An 18,416-nucleotide genomic window follows, 5' to 3' on the forward strand; every position below is an offset into this window, starting at 1 on the left:
AGTGCTGAGACCCCCGAGAGCCCTTTCTTCGCGTTGCAGATTGACCCCGAGACGGCACAGTTTTAAGGTGTGAACCTCGGGCCGTCAATTGATCCAAAAAGAGAGACACCCCAGTCGCTTTGGGACAAAGGGCCACAAACATGTTGCTTTTGTGCGACACAGCCAATGTTTTTCGAGTGAGTCGTGGGCACACGTGATTGGTTTTTAAATGCCACAAAATATGACAACTTTCACGTCATGCGGGATGGTGCATTTTGGTGAATTATGTCCACAAAAACAAGACCCAAAAAAAACGTGTGTCTGCCCAGCACACGCACGTGGAAGCTGTGCAGAAAATGGCATTGAGTGTGAGTGACACTGATTTTGCGCAGACTCCATGAAGAAGTCCAATTACAATCTCCGAGTCATTTGCCAATAGAGGTCACTTCCAATGTGCTGAAATTTTAATTTGCCCATTCGCGTGGCTCGCTGAATAATGAATGGCCCGGGGTTAGAAATAGATGTGAAAATGTGTCTTATTTTCATTTGAAGTGATCTCTTCAGGGCGTGAGTCACATTTCCTCTGCTCCACACTGACCGTCATGGCTTGTGAGTAGCTTGGGCTTTGTTTTGTTTTTTTGTAGCTAGGTGGAAATTTCAAAAACAATTGTGTCGAATGAAATTGTGACTTTGCTTGTAGCCAACGTTACGTGTGTGCAGTTTGTACATTTAAATCAAGCTGAACTTTAGGTGTGCACTCTCACATTTAAATCATAGTTTTCAAGAAAATATCGTTAGATGTGATATTAAATCACAAGTTTAACTACAATCGAGTATTAATGCACATCGCATTGATCCAAAATTGAGGTGTAAAAATCAAGCAATCGTGTGAACTTTTTTCAACATTTTGTTTTTTGTAAGCATATTTCATGATTTTATCCCCAAATCAAATTTGTACCGCTGAATTTCAATGCGTGTGTATGACTAATGTGCAGGATAAGAGGATCTGCAGGGCAGTTTAAAGTTGTCCGGACAACTCCAAACGAAAGGTCTGTTCAAAAAGAAAAAGCAATGAATGGACCATGGAAGCCTTGTAAATTATTAACAGAGTCCTCGGGGCGTTGTTCACTATAATTATCTTGATCGTTATTGCCGCATTAGTTTGCTCATTTTTAACATTTACATCCCGACGTGCGTTCTATTAAAAAGACACAATGATATCTGAGTTCCAATCCAATTTTATTTGGAGATAACATGCGAAATACTTGATCCCATCAACAGCAGAAAGTCACTTTTAATGCGTTGCATTCCTCAACATGATCCTTGATGTTGGGCCGGAGTGGTCGCAGAGAGAATTATCTTGACTTTGGATGCCTGTTAAGAGCTGCATGTCAACATTGTGCAAAGATATGCTCCTTGTTCTGGCCATCGTCCAAGGGGTCTTTGAACTCATCCTCGCTGACACGATAAGAAGCTTCGCTTGCTGTAAACGACTCGAAAACACCCCCCCCCCCCTCCACCCCCCCCCCCCCCCCCCGAAAGATGTACAGTCGTGTTCACTGAGCTCAGTGTCCAAATGGAAGCCAAATGCTAAATAGCTGCCTTTACAAACCCCAAATAAGTCTGCACTTGAATCTCTTCAGCCCGGGTCACGGAAAAGTTCACGTGTGGTGACGAAAGGTGAGACAAAATCTCATCCGCTCCAGATCGTGTTATCTTCATGATAGGATTCAATCTGCAATCACAGAGCAAAGAACAAAATATATGTATTAAGCACACATACCGGTTAACAGTTCTTCCGTGCGTGCGTAAAAGGTCCGTTTGCTAAAAGTCCGGTTTGCTAAAAGTCGACTTGACTTTTAGCAAATGCGAATTCCGCCGCTGCTGTTCTTGCCTTTAAAAAAAGAAAAAAAGAAAAAAAATAGCGCTCAAGTTTGGGAACACAAAAGGCTGAGCTCGGGTGGGGTGGGAGGATGCAGGGGACGTTGTCCACGAGTGATTAATTGTTGTGGTGGGATTTTTCCACGCCCGCTTCTCGGTGTTGACTGAAAACAAGCGCCGAACAGCGCCGAGCAGGGAGCGAGCGAGAGAGGAGACAGAGAAGCTCTTCCGGCCATGTTGGCGACGCTTTTGGGCTTCCCACTGCGCACGAGTGGCACACTCCGTGGGTGCTGGCGGGCAACCAAACTCCCCTGCAAAAGTCCTCTTTTGCGCCCAATACGTAATGTTTCTCTCTCAAGTCATTCTTGTAAGATTCCTCCAAATGAAGCGCAATTCCTAAAGGCCGCCACGGGAGATGGGGGCGACACTGAGTTTCCTGCAATCATGTCAATCCGCACTGGAGGGAATGATCCACGCAAACATGGCCACGCAATCTGGTATTAAAGATCAGATTACACTTTTAGCATTATATATATATATATATATATATATATATATATATAAAAATAGAGTCAGTCAAGATGACCACTTGACCTCATATTTGCACCCCACGCGTGGATAACCCCTGCGAGAACCAAACGTTGATGTCACAGAATCCTTTTTATCTCACTGGGAGCATTAATGATTCACGGGCTCAAGTAAAAGGGATTTTAAATGGACGTGGCGTCACGTGATGCTGCTCGATCTCACGGCTGTGGCGAGCCCCGGTGCGGCCATATGATGCTCATTATCGCCCCACTTCCACGAGGGGAGTTCTGGCTGGGTAGCTTGTGTTTATCGCGTGGGGAGGAGAAGGAGAGGGGGGAAAAAAAGGAAGAGAGGCGCTAATCAAACAGGAGAAACGCTCCCGTTTGTGTGTGTGTGTGTGTGTGTGTGTGTGTGTGTGTGTGTGTGTTTGTGGATGTCTTACACGGCTGTCACGGACGGATATGTTTTTCCACGCGGAGAGAGCCCGAGCTTTGGGAGGATGGATTTTATTCTGAGGCATTTCCGCCGATTGTTCATTTCTGTGGTGAGTTATTGCAGCGAGAGGCAGAGGTTAGTACAAAGGGAGTTAGTTGAGCGAATAATATATATATTTGTAATATCATATTTGGCAGATATGTCACGCGAGAAAGCGGAATATTATGTCCCAAGTAGAGTTTCTAATTATGTGGCAGGTTGGCACTTGAAATTCAAAGCCTATCTCCAATCGGGCGTTTTGCGGTCAAATTACGGTTGCTTTCAGTCAAATAAACGGTCGAATAGTTTGACAAATTAAGGAAACATTTCTAACAATTCTGCAACATTTTTATCCGTTCAGATAAAACAGGCAAATATGAATGGAAATACAATTCTGCAAAAGAAACAAATCACCACACACTCGTTGCGTTTCCGTGAGATATTCGTGCGTAAACGAGAGGTGTCAAGGTGATTTGGCGTAAAAAAAAACAAAAAAAAAACAACAACCAAAAAAACCCACAACAAAATAAGGAATCCAAAAGTAGGTGAACGTCGTGGGGTTGTGTTGGAGGGGGAAACGAGCCTATAATGGAAGACGGAGTGCCACGCAGGACCGCTCGGCCGCGCTGAGGTCACGGCGCTGCGGCGTGATTTATGGGCGCGGGGACTCGGGGAAGATGGCGCTCCACAGCTAATGACTCTTCGATCCGTTTGTGCGCGGCAAAATGCGCTTGCCGCTCGGCAGGGAAAACAACCAACGGCCACATTTGCATACGAGCTATTTTCATCTTTTTGCTTCTATCGCTACGCGGCGAGACAGCAAGATTGGACTCGGATGTCATTTGTACTTTTGAAATACAAACACGGAAATTTGACAATGCGCAAGACGCAAGATAATCATATCTATATTTCAATGTGGACACGTGAAAGCTTTTATAAAGGCATCACGTTGAAATCCATTGCATCTGCCGGGATATTTTTCCTTGTGCCTCCCACATTCAAACTAGATTTCACTCAATGGGATTTTATGCAACAACAAAGTGAATAAAATAATTTTAAAAAACTACAAAAATATGACAAAAATAAAATGTAATTCGCCTTTTCCGTTGCAGAAATCCCGGCCCATAAAGCCTCCTCCAACCAAGAACTACACCGGTAAGTCTACATTCGTCTTTGTTGATTTATCTTCTGAGGACTGCTTATTCCATTTGTGTGTGTGTGTGTATTTTTTTTTTTTTTTTTTGCAAATAATAAGTAGCACGCCCACCAAAGGCCCGACAGAAGTAGTGTGTGACTTTTCTTTGGATGTGCAACACGAGCAGGCCGGGAGCAATAATTCCTTCTCTTCCACTTGTCTGCGAGGTGTAATTTGTCACTATAAACGTGACGAGGAAACCTCTTGGAGCGCTGCCTCGCTCCTTTCAAAAACTCATTTCTACTCCAGCCATGTGCACGTGCAATACATATTTATATATTTTATACATATGTTTACTGGCCTTTCCTCGCCCCCCCCCCCTTCGTCTTATTTTCTCCCCCCTCCCCCCCACCCCCCACTTCGATGACTTTTAACCCCCTTTCCTCACATAAAAAAGAGAGAGAAGGATCAGCAGCTTTAACACAACACAAAGAGGTAAATCATTAAGCCGAGGTGGCTAAAAAAAAAAAAAAACATCCTCGCGTGAATTTTTGGGCCTATTCACCATCCCACGCGAACCGATTTTTTTTTTTTTTTTAGTGTGTGCACGTTTGGTAAAGCTGACAAGACGTTTTCCTTTCTCTTAAGGGAAAAGAAAAGCCATTACCACGCAGAGGGATTCCCCCACGCTCTTCTGCTCCGCGCTGCGTGGCCTCACTTGATAATACATCCACTCTTGAGTGTGAAGGGATTTCAAACATAATCTGCCCTCGTGCAAAAAAGCCCCGAAATGAGTTCCACGCGTGTCAGGATGCAAAAGTTAATGATTCATTTCGATACAACAGCCCACCTTTTCCTTTCCAAATGAATCCCCCGTCTTGTTCGGTGCCAATCGCGAAGAGGCAGTAAATAATCAAATATAAGGATTTATATTTGTGATTATGTGCTATTTTGTCGCCCTCTTCTCCCCCCCCCCCCCTCTCTCTCTTTCTCGCTCATTTGGGTGGAGGAGGAGGGGGAGGAGAGGCAGCCACTTGATTTGAACTGCCTTTTTTCCAAGGCGCGACTTCATTTGCATAATTTTTCTTGTCTCTGGTGTGACGCTGCGGTTCGGGCCAGCGGACTGGTGTCCGCGCGATCACACGAGAGGGTCCAGTCCAGCCTCGCAGCCCCCGCAGGCTGCACGCGTGGCTCCGCGATATGCAGTGGAGGAGCGTCGCTTCCAATGGCGTGGCGATAAATTCGGCCCTTGACGCCAGATAACGTGTTATCGCGCTGACCCGCCTGCTTTCGTAATCTCCATGTACACATCCACGTCGAGTGGGGAAGACACGAGAAGGGTGGAAGAAGGAGAACAAAAAAAAAAGCAAAGGGGGCTTCTCTCTCTCTCTCTCTCTCTCTCTCTCTCTCTCTCTCTTTCTCGACTCTTCTTGTTGTGGTTGCTGCCTGCATGCATGGCGCTTGCTGCTGCAGCCCAGCCCTGCCTCCTCAACTTTCCTCTGGATTACTACTTTGATCGATTTCGTCGCTGAATGAGAAAATATTGCTCGGTGCTCCGCATTGGTCGTCAGAGGTTAAGGTAAGCAGGCCAGGAATAGGCTGCCTCGGTTCTAAATGGCCGAGTTTGTGTGTCGCGCGCGGTGATTTATCACCGTATGACTTGGATCTCGGTTCAGGAAGAGTTCACACACTCGCAGATTTCTCTGAACGTGCAGGAGCACACGGGCTGCGAACAAGAACGAGCCTGCCTCGCGTCGCTCTTTTGGGATTAATGCACAGATTTACCACGCGATCTGTTGAAGGAGAAATCGGCCCACTCTTCTCGAGCTGCAGATCCACTCGAGCCGATAACTTCGGCCTTAATTATTCGCTCATTTTCAACACATTCACCTGCTTGTCTCGCAAGGCTGCACAAAGCAGTTTTAGATTTTCACGGGAACTTCTTGCTGGCTTTGTTACTTCTGTCGAAAAATACATTTGAACTATTTTCTAGTATTTCTCGATTCGTACAAAACGAAAAAAAGTGTTGCATATCATGTAAAGACTTAAACATGGAAATGTATGGTGAAAATATTACCACTCCAACTTATTATTCAGCAATAAATAAAATGATTATTATCGTTATTATGATTATTATTATTGTTACTATTATTGTTATGGTTATTTTCATTCGCGTGATGTTCGAGAAATGCAGGCAGCGGCCCACTTAATGCAGACATTATTTGAACTCGTACAATAAGAAGTTTAAAATCAAGCTAGTTTATTTGTAACATTCTCTTTTTAAAGTAACATTTCTTTATTCAATTCGGTGATTATGCTTTTGCTCATATGGTTTAATATTAATAGTAGAATCGTATTTAGGTTACCTTAATGGCGTTTGACGTTATAAAAGGCCCCGATTGGTTTTGTGGGTTTTTTTATCCTTGATCCCGATTCAGGCCGCTTGTTCCGAGCTGGGTCCAAACGAGCCTCGAATATGCCACCAGGACGCTCAGCCGCGTAGACGACACCGCCAGCCGCCTTTATTATGGGTCAGCTCGGGAAAAGTTCACATTGCGGTCCTGAAGATGCACCAATGTCCACCCGGTTTTTCCGGTTATCCGAAGCTTTTATCTTTAAGAACGACAGAAAGGGGAATGAATGTGCGTGTTTACGCTTTGCAGGCAAGTGGCTGGGAAACGTCGTAGACTCTTTATGAAGAAAACAAAACAAAACAAACAAACAAAAAAACAACTTGTTTTGCACAGGATTTCTGACACCCTTTAAACAAACTAAACAAAAAAAAAAAACATATTGCGCGCGCAATGAAAATCAGTATATTCAGCGTCGTGCGTCATGAGAGCAGAGTCTTAAAATGACATTCACTTTCTTCTTAGGTCCCATAATGAATTTGGCTACCCGAAGCGCTTTTATTTTTTTATTTTTTTTGAGCGCACGTTGTTTAGCACAGATGGTAATAGAAGGTTGGTCGCTGCGAGCCAGAAGGTAAACGGTAATAGTGTGCACGAGCGCTGGGCTCGATCTCGCCTATAGTGCGCAGTGTCAGGCCTGCATTGAAAAGTAAGATGGATCGCCACCATTTCTTCTCCTCACAGTGCTTGTTGTAACCCCAGGTTCACCCGAGGAGGCCATTGGCGGAGAGGCGTCACGTGACCACGGGGTGCCAATGTTCTTCTACAAGGGTGTCAAGACCCTGTCACTTTGTGAAATAAATATCGGGAAACGGCGAGATGCAAAAGGCAACCTACTACGACAGCGCGGCAATTTACAGTGGCTACCCGTATCAAAGCGCAAATGGCTTCAGTTATGATGCCAATCAGGTCCAATATCCCCGCGCCTCTCATGTGGAAAGTGACTACCATCGACCCGCCTGCTCCCTGCAGTCTCCTGACGGCTCCGTGGCTCCTCTGCACAAGCCGGTGGAGATGGCGGCGGAGAGCTGCGACGCCGCCCGAGCGGCGCCGTCCAAGGCGCATCATCCCGAGAGCACCCCTCCTCCCTCGCGGTCCCCCTCCGATACCGGCCAGAACGCCAACAACGGCGGCGGCCAGCCCAGCGCCAAAAACGGCTCGCCGTCCTCGGGCGCCCGCAGCAAGCAGATCTTCCCCTGGATGAAGGAGTCCCGACAGAACACCAAGCAGAAACCCGCAAATAGCGCCAGTTCAGGTACAACGCACGCAACTTCCGCCGTGAAATTCATGTTCAGGGGGAAGGGGGGTGTCAACACGCACATCATATAATACTCCCACTGTGAAGGCCACAGCAAGGGGAGGCAATGTTCCCACTTTTTCCCTGTGCCATAAATGTCACATAGAGGGAAATTTTACATGCGACTTGAGGAAGCACGAGGGGAGGGGGGGGGGGGGGGGGTTGGGAATAATCAACACCTCGGTGTATTGCTGTTAACGGCGTCCAAATTTGGGATGGAAAGGACATTTGGGGAATTCACAGGGCCACCCCCCACTTCACCACGTGACTGCAGACTAAATAAGTCCATGCTTCGGGACTCGATCCCACCATTTTCCTGCTGCCCCCTTGCCCCGCAGATGACCTCTGCCTACTGTAAACATACACATGCGCTGATCACATAGCGTCCCCACCGAGTCAACAAACACACTAACATGCACCAGTTGTCTCAGCTTGTGCCGCCAGCTCAGGAAAGCTTCCAAAACGATGGCGAGCTCTAAAAATCATTCTGATAACTGAGCCCACCTCCTTAAAAGCCTCTTGTAATTTTCACGTCGTCATGGGCGTTTCTAGCTCATATTTGGGGATGCTGAAGCACCCCTAAAATCAATCCCAGCACCCCGAACATTTTCAAATCCCCAATTTGAAAAAAAAAACAAAGCAAACTCGTTTTCAATTAACCTAGAAAATTGTAACACCGCAGTACTTGGGTGTAATGTAATATATATCATTTTATCCCCCCCAAAAAATACAGGCCCCCCAACCCCCCCCTGCCCCAATTTGCCTCCAGAATGGTTCGTTCCACCAATCATGTCCGGTTTAAACCATCGATGAACTTCAACCACGCACTCACTAAAGACCTGAACACATTAGCAGTCCTGCTTTTCGCTGCATTCAATCGTAGCTCACTGTTTATGTCGACTTAGATGACATTTTGTTTTCGAGCTAAAGGAAACACTTCAGGTGGTCAGACGCCACCGCTGTCTTCTGTTGGAAGCGGATTTTGAGAAGTTAGCTGTTTTGTCATGTACACGTGATAATATTAAAGCCAAGGCGCGCCTGAATAACTTACCGACTGGCACGGGCACTTCTCCTCCATTTTGTTTGGGGGTGCTGAAGCACCCCTAAACCTACGATCCGAATCGCTCTGTATGTCTCTGAGATACTGTCCCCTTTTATAAATTCACAAGGATATTCCTCCATCCAGGCAGTCCTCGCGTTGTACTCTCCGCTATCTCAGCGGAGGTTATGTCATTCTCCAGTCCCTCTGCTGCGTGTTCGGCTCGACAGGTAGTAAAATTTACTACGTGCCGTTGGCCGCCTGCCACGAAAACTAGAACCGCGGCTTGCTTTATGAAGTCAGGCTGCGAGAAGAGGCAGGCTTATCTGTGAAGCTGTGCACACACAATGAGAAATGTGCCTTGGGCATGTGCTACTGTGGAGGGAGCAGGGATTCCTTAGGCCACACACTGGCCTACTTTTCCACAGTTGTATTTTCGTGCTTTGTGGTTCGCACAAAGACTCGTGTTTGCTCTGAGAGACTTTTAGCGAGTGTATAAGTGAGGAATACGTTGACATCACATGTATGCACATGAACATGAGCGAGACCTACACAGAATAGTTTTTTTTCCCCTTTCCGAGGACAAAAAGTTGTGATTGACACTGGCGGACCGGTATTCATTATTGTGGTTGTGGTTAACGCGCAGAACTACATTACAGCAAAGTGAGACATGTTACGATTATATTACTCCGCTCTCACGTTCCCCCCCCAAAAAAAAAACACCGGTGTCAAACCCGAGGCCCGGGGGCCACATTTGGCCCTCTGCATCATTTTATGTGGCCCAGGGAAAAATGTTAAACTTTTAGTAAACAAAAGACAGGACAAGCACTTTGAGACTAATGTCAGATATAATGCGATAAAATCTTGCATGCACGGCTACATGGCTACATATAATACATTTGAAGTGCAAAGGCATATCGTTTTCTAATACCACTAAAGCAAAGAAATTGTCAACTTCATGTTTCTTGCAAAATAGATTTGTTTTCATTTCGTAAAAAAAATGTACCAAAATGAAAACCTTTAAAAGATATTACAATGATTTTTTGGGTCTTTTTTTTCTATCTCAGTTGGTGTTGTTAAATTCTTTATAACAGCAATCAATGCGCGGGAAATTGTGCAGGCATATATCATGATGAGGTGATTTATGCGTTTAATAAGTTAATTTAGTAATTTGATGACTGTAAAAAAAAGTAATTTTTTACAGTCATCACCACAATGAGAGAAACCACGATGTGTCCCACCACGAAATGAGTTTGACATATGTGATGCTTTACGCACGTGCAAAGTACATTCGTATGGTAACAATGCTTGCACCACTGCAGACCACAATAATAAACACGCGGTTTAATTTATACCACACGACAGTGTCAACGAAAGCTCAGCATTGTTATTTTTGTATCGGAAGAATGGATGATATCCTTGGAGTGTACGCGTGTACCCCGTGTTGTGGCCCGTGAGTGTATTTATCCAGTAAGCAAACACTCCTGTCGTTTTCTTATCAGCTGTGTTCTGCTTTCACTCTCACTGTCCTGCTTGTAATGGATTACTGATTGACACCCTCGTCTTCCTCCTGCATCCCCTCACAGTGGAGAGTTGCCCGGGAGACAAGAGTCCTCCCGGCTCAGCCGCCTCCAAGAGGGCCCGGACGGCTTACACCAGCGCCCAGCTCGTGGAGTTGGAGAAGGAGTTCCACTTCAACCGGTACCTTTGCAGGCCTCGGAGGGTGGAGATGGCCAACCTGCTCAACCTGACGGAGAGACAGATCAAAATCTGGTTCCAGAACCGCAGGATGAAATACAAGAAGGATCAGAAGGGCGTGGGAATGCTGCCTTCCCCCGGGGGGCAGTCCCCTCGGAGTCCAGTGGGGCCTTCTTCCGGCGGGGGATACCTCAGCTCTATGCATTCTCTGGTAAACAGTGTCCCTTACGAGTCCCGGTCGCCGACGTCTTACAGTAAGAATCATCAGAACGCGTACGGCATGACCACGTCGTACAACCCTGCTCTGAACAACTCCCACAAGAGGTATCCCGACTCGGCCACGCCCGAGTATGACGCGCACCCCCTGCAGGGGGGCAACTACGGCACGCACATGCAGGGCAGCCCCGTTTATATCGGCGGAGGTTACGTGGAACCCATGCCCAACTCCGGGGCTTCTGTTTTCGGCCTCACCCACCTCCCGCACCCGCCGTCCTCCAACATGGACTACAATGGAGCAATCACAATGGGCAACAGTCAGCATCACGGTGTGTGCGATCCCACACCCACGTACACGGACCTTACACCGCAATACTCTCAGGGAAGAATCCAGGAGGCGCCGAAACTGACTCATCTGTAGCGGCGGCGCAGTCCGTATCACTCCGCCCATTGTCTTGTAGCCACCTCGGGGTCGCATCACCGTCTTTTCTTTGTGTGCCTCCACACTGCGGTTACCTTCTCTCTTTCTCGCGCTCTCCCCTTTCCCCCCTTTTGGTTTCCTTTAGTTTGATGATGTGTGAAGTAGCCTATAGGATAAATAATCTTTTCTTTTTTTTTTCTGAAAAAAGAAATTTCTGTGGGTTTGAGGAGGCCTATTTAATCTATTTTTAAATGTTTTTTTTTTTTTTCCAATTCAAACAGGGTATTATGAAAACATGTTATTCGTTTTGTATGTGAACTTATTTATCCGCATTTGAAGTTGATTTTATATTTTTTGGAAATGCATTTTGTTGCACTTGTGGAAGGATCCAGAAATGCATTTGTCAAAATAAGGGTAACGAGCTTATAGGCTGCAACCCCTTTGCTTGTGTTGTTCTATTTGGACTCTGATGTTATTTATTTTTTTGTTTAGTGTTAAAAATACCCCTTTGACACTTTTGCGAGAAGCTCAGTGTGTTCAAGCCCCCCGCCCCCATTTTCAGCCCACATCTGCTATCATCACGCAAGATCCATTTTCACCCTTCTTAATTCGAATAGATACTTTGTATTCATTTTATTTGATTACCCACAGAATGTAAAATCAATCAGTCGACGCAATAAGGGTGGAAAGAAGGATACACTTTAGGAGTTTCTTTATTGAACAGAATTAGAACACACGACAAACCCTTTCCTATACATTCCATGCTGCTCCAGTTCGAAGACGTAAATAAAACAATTGAAATACAATCAAAGCACATTTGTTTTAATTCGACAAATTCAGAATGCATATGATTTATTTTTAATTGTGGAGGCAAAGCGCCTGTAATGACCGTTGCATTAACTGCATTTCGCGACAGAAAATAGTGCGGTGTCTAAACTGATAAACTCAAATAAAAATAATTTAAAAAAATAAAATCAATGCACAATCAATTTTTCTCGCATACAAAAATCTGGCATTAATATCTTTCAGTAAAATAGTAGGAGCTGGCGGTTACACACGAGCAAAAAGAAAAAGCTGCATAATTTATTTCCCTCTCTTCCTGATGAGACGTGAAGAAAACTCTCGGGTGGCCTTCTTCTTCTCCTCTCATCTCATCTGCGTGGGCACATCCATAATAATAAAAATGTCAGCCGCCGGACCCTCAGCAGCCCCTGCGAGTAGACGACAATCTAAATGAGAAATCGTTAGAAAACTAATGTCCCTGAGTGTGCTTCGAGTCGGTCAAATGTAGCCACCGAGCTCCAAGTGAATTCGTATTGGCTGGTTTGTCTCATTATGCCGCAAAATGCACCTAAAAGTCCAAATGTCTTGAAATGCATCGTTAAGATGATGGATAAAGCAAATGAAATTATCGCTAGATTAAAAAAACAAAACAAAAAAAAAACCTTGAACTCTTTGTAAGTGCACCGAAACGAATATGCTTTGAAAAAAAACAAACAAATGGAAAATAATAAACAAACATCCATTTTAGTGTTATTTATAAAAATAAAAATACAAAAAATGTAATTCCCAGATAGAAAATATAAGCACACAATGTTTCTTTGATTAATTAAAAAAAGTTCATTCCCATAGCTCCCCAAACAAAACAAGCAGATTGTTTTATCCTCAATAATGTAACCCCACCCCCCCCCCAACCCCTAAAAAAAAAAACATCTCCAATCAGAATGTGATTGATATAACAGGGCATCAGTAGCCATGACATATGGCTAGCAGGGAAAGCTGGAACAATTGAACCATGTTGAGGCAAAGCTGGATTTCTGCATTCGCGGGAAGCCACTGATCTGACCCATATTATGTCACTAGAAAAGCATTTAGACCAAACGTAAAATATGTTTTGCAATACATTCGTATCCGTGGGAAAGCTGTGTTAAATCGCTCTTGTTGTAATGTGTGTAGGCTCACCCCCCCCCCCCAAAAAAAAAAAAAAAAAAGCCTCCACCCACTCCTTTCCTTGCACACAAAGCCTGCGAGTAATTCTCAAATTCCCTATGGCAACCTTCTCCCCACGAACTGGTTCGTTCGATGTGTAGAAGAAAAAAATAATCCCCCAAAATCTCCATGTGAGGGTGTAAATCAGGTTCCCATTAGAGATAAGAGCGATAAAAGCCAGGTGGATACCTTTCCGATACTCACCCGTCGGTGTGTTCGCTGCCTCCCCGGCAAGGAAATGCCTACTCGCCTCGTCCGATTCATATTTATCTTCTAAAACATCCCTCCGGCGACAGCTCGGGCTAGAAGCAGCCGAAAATGCTTCTAATCTGAGTGACCAGTGTTTCTCGCCGCTTCCTGGCTGCATTTGATCCGCGGGAGAGTTAGAAGCCTTAAATGTGTTGTGAGGGCACCGAGCTGTCAGACCTTTTGGCGAGTAAGATTGATCGCGTGCAGGCTTCCAGCACTCTTTGTTTGCTATATAAGCAACAAACTGCGCGGGACCTATTCCACTTCTTCCTCTCTCTTCCTCACCGAGTCCTATTTTTCTTTCCATGGAAATATACCACGGTGTGTTTAAGGGGGTGGAAACATTCCCATAAATGTGGCGTTCGCGGATGACTTTGGAAGGACAATAAAGCAAAGTCACAGCAGGGGAGCGACGCTCAGCAATAACGCAGCAAATTATTCGTTTTTAATGTTTATGCTAACCATTCTGGTCATTACTTAGCTGGAGTGTACACCATTGAGGCCTTTTAAGACCCGTAAAAGCATCTCAAAACCATTGTAATAATACAAACAAAAATGAGGTCAGCTTGAAACGCGACCGATACAAACCATCAGGCTGTGTTAAACCTCGTGTAATATATTACGTGCGTAAACAATAGCATATTGCAGCTTTGTGTCTGATTTTGTACACGAACGACATGCGACGGTGCGCGCATTTATGAGATTTGCGTCAACGTGTTGTGCTGCTAATGGGTCAAATCTGCCACCCATAACTTCCTCTGTGGACTTTGTATTGCTGCTTATGCTCGTGTATTTCCCTCATGTCATCAGACATGCTGGAGTCACTGAATACGTCTCAAAAGCACTTTTGGGGTGTGTTGCGTGTGTCGTGCGCGCGCGCGCGTGCGTGCGCGCGAGTGGCGGGGGGGCGTTCTCGCCTGACATCCTCAAACAATACGAGAAAGAGGAATGAACGAATCCGCGCGCCCGAAGCTTGGGGTCTTCCCTGCAATAGTGAGAGTCGGCCATTCTTAAAAACACACTTGTTATTTTGGTTTTCCGCAGTTGGGAGGGCGAGAGAAGGATAAAGATGTAAATAAAAGTGGCTCAGCTGAGCGAGGCGGCAGCAGCAGACTTTTTGGATCAATCAGGCAGTCAGTGGCTTCTTTTGATGAAAGCCCAAATTGTCATTGGGCAGAGGTAATCATGTGACAGGCAACTCGGTCCAATTTCAACCTTGTCTCCATGAATTCAATAGTTTCATAGGAGCTCGGGTCCCCACACGGCCGTAATCACTGAAATAGGAAGAGGAAACCATCACAGGACATTTTTGAATGTTTTTATTTTTTGGGGGGTCGTCGCCTCGCCATTGAGTTTGTCGACAATAACGCGTACAAACTTTCCTGGGCTCGCAGGGAGAGGAGATGAATTACGAATTCGAGCGAGAGAGCGGATTTATCAATAGTCAGCCTTCACTTGCTGAGTGCCTGACATCTTTCCCCCCTGTCGCTGATTCATTTCAAAGTTCATCAATCAAGAGCTCGACACTGATTCCTCCTCCCTTCGAGCAGACCATCCCCAGCCTCAACCCGGGCAGCCATCCGCGCCACGGCCGCCCGAGACACAGCCCCGACGGATGCAGCCCGCTGCCCACCGCCTCCCTGCCTCCGGAGTACCCGTGGATGCGGGAGAAGAAAGCCTCCAAGCGGAACCACCTGCCCACGTCCACCGCTACCACCTTAGCCAATAATGGACCCGTGTGCTTCTCCCCCAAAGGTAGGTCATTTGGATCGGAGTTTGGATTTTTCAACGACTAGTGACTTCCTTTAAAATGAGCAATAGGATTGTTTTGGCGATTTAGGGAGAAAGCACCAAAGCTCGGGGTAAAGTTCCCTGATTTGGCCTGATTTATTCACCCCAGTCCCACTTTTGATGTGTGACAGTAATGAAGAGTGATGGAGTTCCGTTGCCGAGGCTTCGGGCAGTTGCAGCAGTCATTACTATCTCACTCCTTGTGTGGAGCTTTTTTGCGTGTGTGCTCAAAAACGATCTCTTATTTTTTTTATTTTTTTATTTTGTTGTTATTATGAGTATTTATTCATGAATGTACTTTTTTTTGGTGGGGTGGGGGTGCATTTGTTTTGCTGAAGCCCACGCACCACGCGTCGGATGCACGCAAGGCCGGCTTACGTAACGGTTCTGTGCTGGCTTCCCCAGGCTCGCCGGAGGTCGCGGAAGGCGGAGGGATAAGCGCCGGCTCCCGCCGGCTCAGGACGGCCTACACCAACACCCAGCTCCTGGAGCTGGAGAAGGAATTCCACTTCAACAAGTATCTGTGCCGGCCCAGGCGGGTGGAGATCGCGGCCCTGCTCGACCTGACCGAGAGGCAAGTCAAAGTGTGGTTCCAGAACCGGCGCATGAAGCACAAGCGGCAGACGCAGAGCAAGGAGAACCACAACGGCGACGCCGGAAAGGGTCCCGGCGGTGGGGAGGACGGAATGCACAGCGAGGACGACGACGAGGGGCCCCTGTACGAGCAAAGCGGGGCCCTGCTGGAGAGAGACACCTTCTCCTTTCACAACAACAATCTGGAATCCACGCAGCAGGTCCACAATAGCTTCGCTGCTGCGCCGCTGAGCAGCAATGAGAAAAATCTCAAACATTTTCCCAACCCGTCACCCACTGTTCCGGGCTGCGTGTCAACAATGGGCCCCGGCTCGGCATCTGCGCCGGACAATGGCGACAGTCCCCCTGCCCTGGATGTTTCTATACACGACTTCCAAGCTTTCTCGTCGGATTCCTGCCTGCAGCTCTCCGATGCAGCCTCGCCGAGCTTGTCAGAATCCCTGGACAGTCCCGTGGACATTTCTGCAGACACTTTCTATTTTTTCTCGGAATCCTTAACTACAATCGACCTGCAGAATCTCAATTATTAACAGCAATCAATGACGACTGGTTCTCCTTCTTTTCGGGGTTAACTCAATTTATCTTATTTGTATATTCGGCACACATTTTGTGGGACGGTAAAGATGAAAATAAATCACAGAGAGGAGGACAGTAATTATCACAACGGATTTGTTTTTTTTTTGGAGTGGAAATTATTATGGGTGTGTGTGAAAATCTACAATATTCGGCCCGTGTGGAAACTGGTCATTTTTATTTTTGTATAGCTTCCAATGTCTTGACTATTTTTGTTAGAATACAATTAACTTGCTACAATCTTTTGTTTCGTGTTTTGAGTCTTATTCTATTTACGGAGCGACTGTCCATTCTTTATTAATTCTTGTAGAAAATGCGCGGGATAATTAAATAGTAGAGTATGCAAATTGAACAACAGGTTGGTAATGAATATAAATAACCTAACACGCTGATGTGTGACAAATACACACGTTTAAATTTTGAGATGGTTGAAAATTAGTTATTTGTATTTCACTTTTACTCCAAATGTGTTTTATATATTTTAGTCATTTCTGCAAAGTATAGCAGACAGACGGGGGTTGAAATTCTTTTTCATATCATGAAAAAATGTTATCAAATTTAGCGCAGCGGAAATAAATCAGATTCTGTCCAATTTCGCCCCGTTGTGGAGCGAAAACTCGGCCAAGCTCTTGACACGGTGCATGCTGCAAGCAAACAGCCGAGCCACGTTTGCCTCCAGGAGCTCATAAATCACCGCGCTGGCATGAATGGGACGGACATTAAGGAGTCCAATAGCGACTTAATGTTCACAAATACAAGCCCACTTACATTTTCGTACGGGTTTCCCCCGATATGTTCGCTTAAAGGGGGCCGAGTGTCTCCACGCGTTGGGCAATGATTCATTTTTATAGCCTGTTTAAACAGGCTGGCTCTCCTGCAGCGGCTCGCAGGAGTTGCATGTCTGTGCAGGCTGCTCACTTCCCGTGCGGGGCTCAAATTCACAACGGACCGCTCGCATCATTTATTAAAAGTGCTCCTTGACGGATGCATTATTATTCTGATTATGATTGTTTTATATATACATATATATATATATATATATATATATATAGTAACAATTGTTTTCCATGCGGGATTATGTCCTCAAACCGTCAGGTGGACTATCGGGGTTCGATATGGTGATTATGAATAGCTTTGCTCTATCGCTTTGCACTTGAGTTGACTTATGGCAATCGTTTAATAGCAACTCTTTGGCTCGATATCGGGATGTAACTTCGTGCGGCAAATCAACAGCCACCGGTTGAGCCAATCGATTTCATAATCCGAGAGCCATAAGCAGCACATCGTTTGACAAAAAAAAAAAAAAAGAAAATCAACAGTTTGAGTGTATTTATGTGCTCTCTTTGTGTGTGTATGTTTGAAGCAGATGTAAAAAGCAAACAAAACCCGGGTGGTGGGGGAGCCCTGCAGTAGTGGCGTCCGTAACCGAATCATTCCGAGACAACGCGTCTTTTCTGTGCACACATGTGCTCACACAAAGAGCACAGAGAGCTGCGTGGCCTGCTGGTGGTTGGCTCCTCTGACATGCTCGATTCTCCCCGCCCACGCATGCTCTCTGCGGCAGAGGGGAGGAGGGAGTTGGGTGGGGGGGAGGGAACCGAAGGCGATAGTATTGACTGCGAGGTTTAGGTTCGCTTACAAGTTTGCATCATGCACCGTCTGTCCTCTTGAATACACACCCACACCAATACACACCAATACACACTTGCACAATCCGATAGAATGGATACATGGATTTGCTGAGGGCACAAGTTTCACTAGCTTAGTACAATGCAATGCTATACTGCTACTAGTGCTGCATGGTCCAGCCTCAATACTATACTATACTAAATGAAACACCTTTTCAAAAACAATCAGTATTGTATGTAAAAAGTACAATTCTTGTTTTTATTAGTTTGTGCAACGTGCGTGTGCGCGCGTGTGTGTGTGTGTGTGTAAAACAATACTATACACAATTGAGATACTTTTTCATCACGTGAGGAAAATTAAGTTAAAACAACTTCCATTCATATGTAGTCAAGAATTTGTTGTCTACTTTTATGGAAAAAAGATCCTGATCTTTTAGATGTAACACCATATGTAACCGGTAGAGGCGCTCATTCGTCCTGATGATCCCCTCATCCAGCCTCCCCCTCCCTTCC

The 18,416-nt window shown here is 45.7% G+C and overlaps 2 protein-coding genes and 1 long non-coding RNA gene across 6 annotated transcripts; 2 read left to right on the forward strand and 1 right to left on the reverse strand.

Moving 5' to 3' along the window:
• Window positions 1-2,625: 2,625 nt before the first annotated feature.
• On the forward strand, window positions 2,626-12,642 carry hoxa3a (homeobox A3a). 4 transcript variants are annotated; one of them, XM_061664777.1, is made up of 4 exons: window positions 2,626-2,958; window positions 3,975-4,017; window positions 7,111-7,663; window positions 10,331-12,642. In XM_061664777.1, the coding sequence occupies exons 3-4, from the start codon at window positions 7,228-7,230 to the stop codon at window positions 11,077-11,079; spliced, it is 1,185 nt and encodes a 394-aa protein (XP_061520761.1). In that variant the 5' UTR covers window positions 2,626-2,958; window positions 3,975-4,017; window positions 7,111-7,227; the 3' UTR covers window positions 11,080-12,642. The 4 variants fall into 4 exon arrangements, with proteins under 4 accessions (XP_061520761.1, XP_061520763.1, XP_061520764.1 ...); XM_061664779.1 differs by having other exon boundaries at window positions 2,626-2,932; XM_061664780.1 differs by having other exon boundaries at window positions 2,626-2,929.
• Window positions 11,775-13,600, reverse strand: LOC133395671 (uncharacterized). Its single transcript, XR_009767267.1, has 2 exons — window positions 13,273-13,600; window positions 11,775-12,290 (listed from the first exon to the last, which is right to left on the reverse strand). It is a non-coding gene; the product is annotated as an uncharacterized LOC133395671 (long non-coding RNA).
• Window positions 13,601-13,603: 3 nt separating this feature from the next.
• LOC133395670 (homeobox protein Hox-A2a-like) lies at window positions 13,604-16,465 on the forward strand. The gene is made up of 2 exons (XM_061664782.1): window positions 13,604-15,072; window positions 15,514-16,465. The coding sequence occupies exons 1-2, from the start codon at window positions 14,721-14,723 to the stop codon at window positions 16,230-16,232; spliced, it is 1,071 nt and encodes a 356-aa protein (XP_061520766.1). The 5' UTR covers window positions 13,604-14,720; the 3' UTR covers window positions 16,233-16,465.
• The last annotated feature ends 1,951 nt before the right edge of the window (window positions 16,466-18,416 follow it).

This window comes from Phycodurus eques, chromosome 20 (genome assembly GCF_024500275.1).
Source record: "Phycodurus eques isolate BA_2022a chromosome 20, UOR_Pequ_1.1, whole genome shotgun sequence".
NCBI classification, from domain to species: domain Eukaryota; kingdom Metazoa; phylum Chordata; class Actinopteri; order Syngnathiformes; family Syngnathidae; genus Phycodurus; species Phycodurus eques.

Coding starts and splice junctions, on each gene's coding strand:
- hoxa3a (XM_061664777.1), top strand. CDS start 7,228: ATGCAAAAGGCAACCTACTACGACAGCGCGGCAATTTACAGTGGCTAC. Junction 7,664..10,330: donor CGCAAATAGCGCCAGTTCAG/GTACAACGCACG, acceptor ATCCCCTCACAG/TGGAGAGTTGCCCGGGAGAC.
- LOC133395670 (XM_061664782.1), top strand. CDS start 14,721: ATGAATTACGAATTCGAGCGAGAGAGCGGATTTATCAATAGTCAGCCT. Junction 15,073..15,513: donor CGTGTGCTTCTCCCCCAAAG/GTAGGTCATTTG, acceptor TGGCTTCCCCAG/GCTCGCCGGAGGTCGCGGAA.